Source organism: Podarcis melisellensis (assembly GCF_964234715.1).
Source record: "Podarcis melisellensis genome assembly, chromosome: 1".
Taxonomy (NCBI): Eukaryota; Metazoa; Chordata; class Lepidosauria; order Squamata; family Lacertidae; genus Podarcis; species Podarcis melisellensis.
This window is the reverse complement of record NC_138528.1, coordinates 21,925,584-21,936,834: the sequence shown is the minus strand read 5'-3', so window position 1 is coordinate 21,936,834 and position 11,251 is coordinate 21,925,584. Positions and strand designations below refer to the sequence as shown.

The following is an 11,251-nucleotide window of genomic DNA, read 5'->3' as shown; positions in this document are numbered from 1 at the left end:
CCTGCAGACCACCCTGGGATTCCATTCTGGGAGGTAGCAATGCTCCTGAATGCATGTTGCTGGAAACCACAGGAGAGGGCTCTTATGCGCAAATCCTGCTTGCTGGTTTCCCACAGGCAGGTGTTCAGCCACTGTGGGACCAGGATGCTGGACCAGACGAGCCATTGCAGGCTTTTCTTATGTTCCACAGGGTAAGGCAGCTATAGGCAAGTTGTGCCCCTCCCATGTGTTATTGGACTTCAGCTCCCATTATTCCTGACCGTTGGCCATGCTGGCTGTGACTGATGGGACTTGGAGTTTAATAGCTTCTGGAGGGCTGCAAGCTCCCGATCCCTGGGCAACAAGGGGGAAGCACATTTGAAATTAAAGATATCTGAAGAAAATGTAAAGTACGCAGTGGTGCTTCTGGTATAACTGCTGCATCCAGGAATGGAAGAGATACCGTAGCTTTTAAAAAGGGTACTGATGGCTGTTGTCTTGGAAGGGATATTTTATTGCCTACATCAGGAAGGGCTGATGTGAGTTGTTGTCAAAAAGTTCTGGAGGGCAGCAGGTTGTGGAAAGCTAGACTAGGATGAGGTCTCCCGGGGGGAAAAAAAAAGATATTTTCTGTCACAGAAAAATTGATCAGTCAAAAGAGGCAAGTTCTTGCAGAGAATTCCTCTTTGAATACAGTGGTACCTCAGGTTAAGTACTTAATTTGTTCCGGAGGTCCGTTCTTAACCTGAAACTGTTCTTAACCTGAAGCACCACTTTAGCTAATGGGGCCTCCTGCTGCCGCTGCGCCGCCGGAGCACGATTTCTGTTCTCATCCTGAAGCAAAGTTCTTAACCCGAGGTAATATTTCTGGGTTAGCGGACTCTGTAACCTGAAGCGTATGTAACCTGAAGCGTATGTAACCCGAGGTACCACTGTACATGCAGCCTTGGTGGTGATTTCAATAGCGTGGGTTTTCACATAAGTAGCATTTAATCCTGGGGCCTAACAATGAGCATTGTGTGGTTAAAAAAAACAACAACAGCTGTAAAACATGCATTTCACAGAACATTCAATGTTTGTGTTGGAACAAAATCATACCAGAACGTGATATGGTTGAAGTGTGGACAATGGAAGACTTGCAGAAGCATTCTGTGGTTAGCAGCAACAAATAAAAATGTTATCCAAGTGGGGTGAAAGGCAAACTGGTTTAAAGGGACCTTACAATTTTGGCAGAGTTCAAACTCAAATTCAGTAAATTAATTGTGCTAGCTGAAGGCCATGACAAACCCATACAGACACAGACATTCTAAAATATAAAATGGTTTAACTGTAAAATTCTATGCATAGTAATTTGGGAGCAGGGTCAAACACAGTGGGATTTACTTCTAGGTAGACATAGGATTAGGGACGCGGGTGGTGTGGTGGGTTAAACCACAGACCCTAGGACTTGCTGATCAGAAGGTCGGTGGTTAGAATCCCCATGACAGGGTGAGCTCCTGTTGCTCGTAGATAAATAGGTACCGCTCCGGCGGGAAGGTAAACGGCGTTTCCGTGTGCTGCTCTGGTTTGCCAGAAGCAGCTTTGTCATGCTGGCCACATGACCTGGAAGCTGCACCGGCTCCCTCGGCCAATAAAGCGAGATGAGCACCGCAACCCCAGAGTCGGCCACAACTGGACCTAATGGTCAGGGGTCCCTTTATCTTTACCTTTACCCAGACATAGGATTAGGTTGGATGTAATATAAATTCCTCAAATTTTCAATCCTCAGGGGTTGGGTATTATTTGACACCTGCTACTTACTGAGCATGCACTGTTCTTTGTTTATGGAGAAGTTATAAGATATTGCATCAATCCCTTTACTGATTACAAAATAAAAATGACTTCTCAGTGAAGCGGATTAGTTGTGCAAGAGCGCCAAACCCACTTTCACTGTGCAACCTTGAACTTGCCAGTCAAGACTCCTGCATTGCAGAGGGTTGGACTAGGTGACACCAAGTCCCCTCCAACTCTACAGTTCTATGATTCTTTGAAATCCCACCCACAAAATAGAAAGGGTCTGAAGGCACCCCTACATCTTGTCTTGGAAACATTCCTATAAAGAATAGATCTGTGCTGTTGGTTTAATCAGCAGATCTCTCTCTCTCTCTCTCTCTCTCTCTCTCTCTCTCTCTCTCTCTCTCTCTCTCTGGATTACAACTGGCAGCAGCTGCAAGACTCCAAGAGACTTGTTGCCCAAGAAGAAATGTCCTAGTCACTCCAGAGAATGCAGTATATTTCTACTCAGACACCCATACACCAAATATCTCAATAGTAAACATGTCACTACTGCAATTTTTTAAGGCCTGGCATTAGGAACATAGAAACCTGCCTCAGGTCTTAGCAGACAATGTATTGCAGGCACTGGCAGGCAGCAGCTCTCCAGACAGGAGCTTATGCCCGGTCAACCTGGGACCTTCTGGCTGCAAGGCAAGGTGCTCTACCACTGAACTACAGCTCCTGCCACAATACAATTAATCTGCAACTGGCTGGAGTTCAGCATTTGGGCCGTCTGTGTACAAGAGCGTAAAACACAGCTAAATCATTCTTTTTCTCAATTCAAATCAAAAGCTGGCTTGGGGCAGGGGAATGGATCAAAACGAAGTATTTCCTAGGAGAAGACAGGATGGATATGGACTGTGAATAATATTGGACATACACCACTTTCTGAACCAGTGGTGCAAGCGCTCAGGATGGGAGCGTGCGCAACAGTCTAGGTCTCAGTGAATAATGAATGGATCAGTATTCAATGTTTTCAGAAGGCAACGGCAACATTTTACCTGCAGCTTCCTAACATGGAACATTGGGGCTACAAGCAGCTCCGTAAGCACTTGCAAAAGGTCACATTATTGAAAGTTGGTGTTTTTGAAATACACAAAGGAACGGTGAGCTAGGAAAAGGCAGCAAGGCAGGGGAATAGCTACTTTCAGTGGTTGCTAACTCCCAGTTTGGGGACTCGATTGAGCCTTTTCGCCGCCACCCACAAGACCCCACTGATTTTGGCAGCGGCAACAGGATGAAATTAAGTTGGTGCCATGCTGAGGAGAGCAGAGCAAAGCACCCTGGTAAAAAATGCAAGATGTTCTCTTCTTGATCATCCGATTGATTATGGGATGGGGAAAAACACCTCCTCAGCTCACCCGCACCAACCAGCTGAAGAAGGGGCTGTATGCAAGTGTGGGGATAAAGCCACCCAACTTTTGGCCAGAGCCACCAGTGTCATGCAACCCTGCTGTCCAGGGGTGAATGAAGACCATTGGACTAAGCAAAGGGCACATTTGCTCTATGTGGGCTTTTACAATGGGATCCAATGTGGTTATTTGAAAGAGCTTTCCCTGTGCTCCTTTCTCTCTAACTTACATCACCAATGTTCCAGGTGCTTGACAAAATAGGAGAAAATAAATCCTACTTTCGCTGCATTATAGTACTAGAGTGCCTCAGCAAATGGCAATAATGTAGTTTCACTGGGGAAGCATCAAAGAGGCTAAAGTTAAACCACAAACACACCTGAGGTGCAAGCTGCTGCTTAACAAATCACCCAATTAAAAGACTGGAGACAAACGTGAGTTTAGAGTGAGGCATAAGCAACTCAACATGTTTTATTATCCTTCACAGGTCAACACTGCACAATCTCCCACCAAGTCGTGTAAACATACAATTACATAAGAATCAGAAAACAGAACAGACATTCGTCTCCTTCAGTGTGGGGGGCTTTTGCGACCATGGTTTTATCTTCAAACAAAACCCAAGCGCTTTAAATCAAATTATGCAATTAACTCACACACACCCCTGTCACAACCCCAATTTACAGCTGGCCTTTTATTCTTCTTGAGATGTGCAATCTAGAAGCTTGCAGTCAACTCTTGGGTCCTTAAAGCATTAATTTCCAATTATAAAAACAAACAGAAATGCCATATCCACCACAGGCCATTTTTCTGCGTGGAATTCCTTAGTTAATTCTCAAAAAAGGAGGCCACCAAAACCTGAGCAAACGATTAAAAAAAAGAAAAGAAAACCAGTACAATTCAAAGCAATCCCTTTGTTGTAATTGCCAAAAGAGTCTCAGAGTGGAATTCAATAATGCGATTCTGAAGGCGCTGATGAAGTTGTCCGTTCCAGAAGACTTTAGGAGCAGCTTCTGGAGTGAGACACACCCTTGGAAGGGATCCTGACTCACCCTCCCCAAAGGCTTTAAAGTGCAGAACCTGGTGGCTATCCCTCTATGGCTTTTTTCTTTTCATTGACAGAGGACGCACTTGACTGCCTTTGCTTTATGTTAGTTCCTGGGTTTGACGACTACCACATTATTAACTGCTCGTTGCTGAATTTCTCGACTGAATTGCTTTTCGGTTAAAATTCATTGCAGGCTCGATCCATGGCTGATAGTATTCTGCAAGAGAAACGACAAGCGTAAAAACAAGAGTTTTCTCACGGCACAGATTTGTTTTGCGTACTAGGGCAGTGTTTCGTAAACTCGGGTCTCTGGCTGTTGTTGGACTACAACTCCCATGATCCCTAGCTAGCAGGACCAGGGATGATTGGAACTGTAGTCCGAAATGCTGGAGACCCAAGTTTGGGAGCACTGTACTGTGGGCTGCATCCCCTGCTTGCATTGCCCGCCAGCCAGCCCTGCCTACCTGCCACAGCTCCTTACCTGACTATATACAATGGATGGGCACATAGACACCACCTTATACCGTAAACCAACTGACCGACAAACATATCTACATGCCTCTAGCTACCATCCCAAACATACCAAACAGTCCATTGTATATAGCCAGGCACTACGTTACAGCCGCATCTGTTCCAATTCTACAGACAGAGACTCTCACCTAAGAGATCTACAGCAAACCTTTTTAGAACTAAAATACCCAACAGATGAAGTTAGACAACAGTACCCAGAGAGAACTTTCTGCAAGACAGACCCAAAAAAGAAAATAACAGAACACCTCTAGTCATCACATACAGCTCCCAAGTTAAAACAGTACAACGCATCATCAGAGATCTACAACCTCTCCTGGACAATGACAGTTCTCTTTCTCAAGCTCTGGGAGGAAGACCTTTCATTGCCTACAGATAGCCACCCAATCTTAAACAACTCCTAACCCACAATAATACTACAACCAGACTTAACATGGACACTGGCACCAGAGCTTGCAATAAACCCAGATGCCAACTTTGCTGCCACATACACCCGGACAACACCATTACCGGCCCCAACAACATCACACATACCATCTCGGGACTATTTAATTGCTCATCGTCTAACATTGTGTATGCCATCAAATGCCAACAGTGTCTTTCAGCTCTCTATATTGGACAAACAGGCCAAACCTTATGCCAAAGAATAAACGGACATAAATCTGACATCAGGAATCACAAGACAGAGAAACCAGTAGGAGAACACTTCAATCTCCCAGGACATTCTATACAAGATCTCAAAGTAGCTGTTCTAATACAAAGGAATTTCAGAAATAGACTGGAAAGAGAAGCTGCTGAATTGCAACTTATTACCAAACTTAAAACCATGGAGAGACCTGGTCTGAACAAAGACATTGGATTCTTATCTCATTATACATGACAAAGCCATTTTTCACCTTCTCACCCCTTGCTTTTTCCTGTAAGACCTATTGCAGTCATCAAGAGCCGTCAACAGGCTCATCACAGCTATCTGACAATCACCCATTCCCACCACCCTTCTGAGTAATACCCCTCCCCACCTTCTCACTATATAGAAGGGTCTGGTGACTTCTGTTTCAGTGTATCTGAAGAAGTGTGCATGCACACGAAAGCTCATACCAAGAACTAACTTAGTTGGTCTTTAAGGTGCTACTGGAAGGAATTTTTTTTGTTTTGACTATGGCAGACCAACACGGCTACCTATCTGTAACTAGAGTTTGAAGAGACCACAAGGGCCTGATCCTCTTCCAACTCTACAGTTCTATGATTCTCTCACCTTGCTTAAACTTGCCTGCAGATGCACACTCCATCACTAGCACAACAACGGGCAGGCGCAAATATAGTACAGTAAGATTAAACAAAGACACACATATCTATCTATGGTTTACTGGCACGTAAATGCTAAAAGCACATTTCATATAACAGTTCTCTCTCCCTGTATCGACAGATAGGCTATCTATCTTATCTATCTATCTTCAAATTACTTATAGAAGGTAGTAAGAATTAGCCCAAATATACAATTGATGTTCTCCTTCTAGAAAATGCACATCACACCTCTAGATCATTGGTACACAGATTTTACCTGTCAATGGGATATCCTTTTTCGCAGACGTTGACCAAAGCATACAGTTGTCTCAGAGCATATTCATACTGAAAAACAGAAACAAGCAGGAAAATTACACCTTTTCCCCACTCAACGCATAATCCTAAGGCAGACAGCCGTTCATCTGAGGGCTGTAGTCCCTTTCAGTGGGGAGAGGGGAGTAATGGCTAGGGGTGAAGCTGAAGTCTGTGGGGGTGAAACCAGAGCAAGAGATGGCATGGGGCATGGCTTCTCTCCCCCTCCCCTTCATTCCCACCCAGTTTGATGTCAGGGGAGGTCAGACCACTCTTGCCAGAGGCACGAACTGATCACTCACCAACAGCTCACTCACAGAAGTAAAGCAACTGATCAGATATAAAATATCCCTCTCAAGACAACCACGGTATCTTGATGCAAGCTCCTCCCAGAGAGATGCAGCAGTTAGCCCAGTCTACTCACCATGCCAACCAAAATATGGTACAGGTGACTCCCCACTTACACAGTGGTTACGTTCCGCCCCCCCTTCCACAAGTGGGGGCCCTTGTGGCTCATGAAGAGACCCTCTCCAGAACCCAAAGAGGACGTCCTCTTTGTGTGGTGTAGTGGTTAAGAGCGGTAGTCTCGTAATCTGGAGAACCGGGTTCGCTTCCCCACTCCTCCACATGCAGCTGCTGGGTGACCTTGGGCCAGTCACACTTCTTTGAAGTCTCTCAGCCCCACTCACCTCACAGAGTGCTTGTTGTGGGGGAGGAAGGGAAAGGAGATTGTTAGCCGCTTTGAGACTCCTTAAAGGGAGTGAAAGGCGGGATATCAAATCCAAACTCTTCTTCTTTTCAGGCTTTGGGGAGGGTCTCCTCACAAGCCAGGAGGACTCTCCAGGCTGCTCCCCACTTCCGGGTTCCCAGTGCCTCGCATGTGTGCACAAGTGGGGAGTTGACCATACAAACATTTTTTTAAACTGCTGCTTCCCTTTCCCATGCAGACAGAGGTGGTGACCAGGGACAGATAAGAGTGTCAGTTTGCATTTCTTAGTACAGAAGTATTGATCTGATGTGTAGATATCTTTCCTAGTCTAATTAATTCAAGAGGGTTCTGAAAGCTTCTGTTTGAAACAAGCAGAAGGTTCATGATGTTTGGGTTATACCTTCAGAGAAGCTGGGTACAGCTGGCTTAAACTGGTTCTCTCATCTCTTTCTGTCAAGATCATGCCCGACTATAAAGGTAGGGCCAGAAAGAGCCTGAGTTTCTCTCTCTCTCTCTTTCTTTCTTTCTCTCTCTCTCTCCCCCCCCCCTTTCTGGTTTTGTGTTCTGTATATAGTGTTAAGATTTAGTCTTATTGTCAGTTTCAGTCAAGTCTGCTGCAACTGGATTTCTTATGGACAGTGCCAATCCTGAATATATTGGATTTGTGACCACTATGCTCGTTTGCCTTCAGTAACAGTAAAGCTCTGCTGGATGAAATATAATTGCCTCTGAACTATTTGGGGGGGAATCCTGCAACGTGTTTGTTTTTTACTCTGCTAACTATACATTGGAATCTACTCTGGATCAATATTGAATAGAATTCCGTGACAGGGTGTTCTGCGTATTTTGGGAAGGACCGATACGTGTGCCTTCCTCGAGGTTGCAGTGTCTGAGCCTTGGCTCCAAGTCTGAAGAGACTTACCACAGGGGAGGCATGCCAGTTGAAGCAATGGCTCTTGAAGTGACGCACTGAGGCCTCGTAACAGTCGTAATTCGTGAGGCTCATCCTCTCCGATAGGAGCTGCTCTGTATGCTCACTGGAAAGCGTTATGAAGGATATAATCTTGCGCATGGCATTCTGGATTTGCTCTTTAGCCTGTGGAGGAAGAGACAAGAGTAACTCTTTTGTTTTCTAGAACACAGCTCCTTAGTGCCCTCTAGGCAACAAGGCAACAGCGGCTCTAACAGAAGCCTCCTGTTCTTACACAGCTTTTTGAGGGGAGGGGAAGGGAAGGGTCAAACCAAAGAAGTCTGCTAGTCACAACCACCATGTCCATTTGCCTTTTGAACATCTCATTTCTGGTCACATAACTCAGAGCTGGAAGTTATCACAGAAGTCTCGGCTGAGACATTCTTAATACAAGAACCGAAAGCATCCTAGGCTGAGTTTCGCATCTTGCTGTGCTCAGGTGACCTCTGGGGGAAATCACAGAACATCCCCACCACTCATGTGGGGGGAAACACGTCTCTTCCTTCTGTTCATGCTGGAACAGATGGTTCCCGCAGTCTGCTGTGAAAAGCACCTTTTCTGAGGACTGTGCACGCAAAACATACTGAAAAAGGAAGCTTGGGAAGTTCCAGTTTGAAAACAGAAAACCTCCAAGCTAGTTGGCAGCCTGTTGAGGTGCTTCTCAGATCATGAGACAGTATCATGGACAACAGAGACAACAAGTATTTCATACCGCAGCATGCTGACCAACTCCAAAAACTGCTGCCAGTAGGCAATGCTGAAATCGTCCTCGCTCAAAAGGTCACCACCAAAATTTGCAGAAGAGGTATTTTAAGGAAGTGGCTCCCCCCCCCCCCAACCCTTGCATGTGCAAAGCAGGAGCACTCAAACAGATCAGCGCTGAGTACAGTGCTCAGGGGCATATCCTGCCTGTTTGTGTAGGACCAAAGGTGAAGTATTTCAGAAGCCCTGCAAATGCCATCTTGGTAGTCAAGATAACTCCACAATTAACTGGCAATAGTTGTAACAATCAACTCGTATAAGTTTATATTCTCTTTCTTTGATATAGGCCGATCAGCTTGCTTTGATGTTATCTGTGTGCTTGGGGTGCTGGTCTCCGAGCCCACGAAAGGAAAATATCTGTAAGATTTGGGTATTTGCAACCTATGCCCTTATCTGGTTAGGTGGAGGGATGGGAAGCCCTGGCCCAAGTGACGTATGCTGCTTTGTGTATAAAGAACATATGAATGTTTGCTTGGGCATGGAGAAGGCATCTCCTTGTTGCAGTGTCCGTCCCATGTCTGCAAAGGCTGCGAGACCTGACAGGCTGATTTGCTGCAAGTCTACATCTTTCTTTCATAAAGCACTAGAACAGATTACTCGGATGTTTTCAACATCCTTTTTTTGGTACCCCTGCACCAACCACTGCACAGAGCCCTCCCTCCTTTGGGCTGGTGATTCAGAACATTATTCTATCAAATGGAGTACGACACGAATGATCAGCATTCGCACGGGTGCAGTGAGCTCCTACTTCCGACCCTGCCACACTGTCGTTAATATTGCACCCCTCTCGGCTCTTACCTCCAGGTGTCTCTTCATCTCTCCTAGAATCGCCTTGGCCTCAACCGCGTCGTTTGTGGCCATCAGTTTGCGCTTCATGATAGCAAGGGGGACGTCGGGGCTGGGGGTGAGGTCATAGCGACTCACAGGGGGCAACGAAATGGGGGCGCTGGAGGCGCTTCTTGTGCCCTGGAACTGCGCCACTTTCATGTGAGCGATGGACTGCAGGGGGGTGGGGAGAAGAAGAAAAAGACAACCTCCGCTTTAATGGGATGGACGCATTTTTGGGAAGCAGTGCTGCTTTCAAAAGCTTGCAATTGCTTGAAAACCTGGAGGGGACTGGTCCTCTCTGTCAATTGGTTTGTTCTTCCAGCAGCCCCTGAGACAAGATGGGCAAGTTTCCTAAGGCTACCTGGTGGATTGAAAGCAAGGATCTGAGCTAGGTCCTCTCACATCTGTCTCCAGGCACCCAATAAAACACCTCGAATGGAGAGGCCATGGAGGAATTAAGCTGCGCTTCAAGAGCACCTGTGATTTTTTATAAGCAAGTGATTTACAGAGGCCTGAATGTACAAACTGTATCCAAAGTATCCATATTTGGCGATACACTGGGAGCCAGAGTGGCGCAATGGTTAAGAAGTGTTGGACTAGGATCTGGGAGACCCAGGTTTGAATCCCTATTCTGTCATGAAGCTCACTGGGTGACCTCGGGCCTAGTCTCTTAGCCTAACCTACCTCACAGGGTTGTTGTGAGGAGGAAAATCATGTGAGATCCTTGGAAGATAAAGGTGGCATATAACCGTAACAAACAGTAATAATACTCAAGAGTAGACCTATTTGCCTCATGACACTACAATTCCCAAGAGTTCTCTGGAAAGAGGGATTTGACTGTTAAACTGTAGCTGTGAGAGGAATGAAGGTTTCCTACCAGCTCTCAGGAGCCTTAACAAACTACATTTCCCAGGATTCTTTGGGGCTAAAGTTGGATGCAACCTTGAGAAGCTACCTTATACCAGGTTAAACTAGCCCAGTATTGTCTACCTACTCTGACTGGCAGAAGCTCTCCAGGGTCCCAGGGCATGTGTTACCCAGGGAGATGCCAGGGACTGAATCTGGGACCTATTGCATGCAAAACGTATGTGCTTGACCACAGGGATACAGGACCCTTCTGCAATTTGAAATTGGCTGAAAACACGGAGGGCTGGGGAAGCCAGGAGTCGTCTCAGCTCTGGAAGGAGAGCATGTTGCAAAACTGGAGGGACAAGGAGGAAAGAGGAAGCAGCCATGCCCTGGATGGTTGGTCTTGCAGCATTAAGACACAGGTTGACTGCTGAAGCAGGGCAGGGTTGGGCCTTTAAACTTCCCGAGTAGGAATTGCGCCTGGGGCCTTTAGCAAACTACTGAGCTCCTTGAGAGGATGAACAGAGGACAAATGTAAGGAACAAATTGCACAACATAAGCCCTCTAAAGTAGGGTTGCTGTAGGATGGAACAGTACAGAGTGCTGGATTAGGAAATCCTGGGTTTAAATCCTTGCTCAGTTGTGAAGTACACCAGGAGACCTTGGGCAATCACTTTACCTCCTTCACGAGGCTGTTGTGTTAATGTGGGGGGGGGGATGGAGGGAAGGAAGGAACCATGTACACAACTCCCTGCCCCCAACTCTTGGGAGTAGGGTAAGGAAAGTAAGAAATAAAGGTTCTGTTCCCCCATTTGTTTCCG

The 11,251-nt window shown here is 46.1% G+C and overlaps 1 protein-coding gene across 1 annotated transcript in view; it reads right to left on the bottom strand.

Moving 5' to 3' along the window:
• Positions 1-3,578: 3,578 nt before the first annotated feature.
• Positions 3,579-11,251, bottom strand: part of LGMN (legumain) — a 32,824-nt gene continuing 25,151 nt past the window's right edge. Inside the window, exons 11-14 of the mRNA XM_081913847.1 lie at positions 9,552-9,752; positions 7,944-8,117; positions 6,278-6,345; positions 3,579-4,405 (exon numbers count right to left, since the gene is read on the bottom strand). Of these exons, the coding sequence (XP_081769973.1) occupies positions 4,366-4,405; positions 6,278-6,345; positions 7,944-8,117; positions 9,552-9,752 (483 nt within the window). The 3' untranslated portion in view covers positions 3,579-4,365. The remainder of the gene's footprint in view (positions 4,406-6,277; positions 6,346-7,943; positions 8,118-9,551; positions 9,753-11,251) is intronic.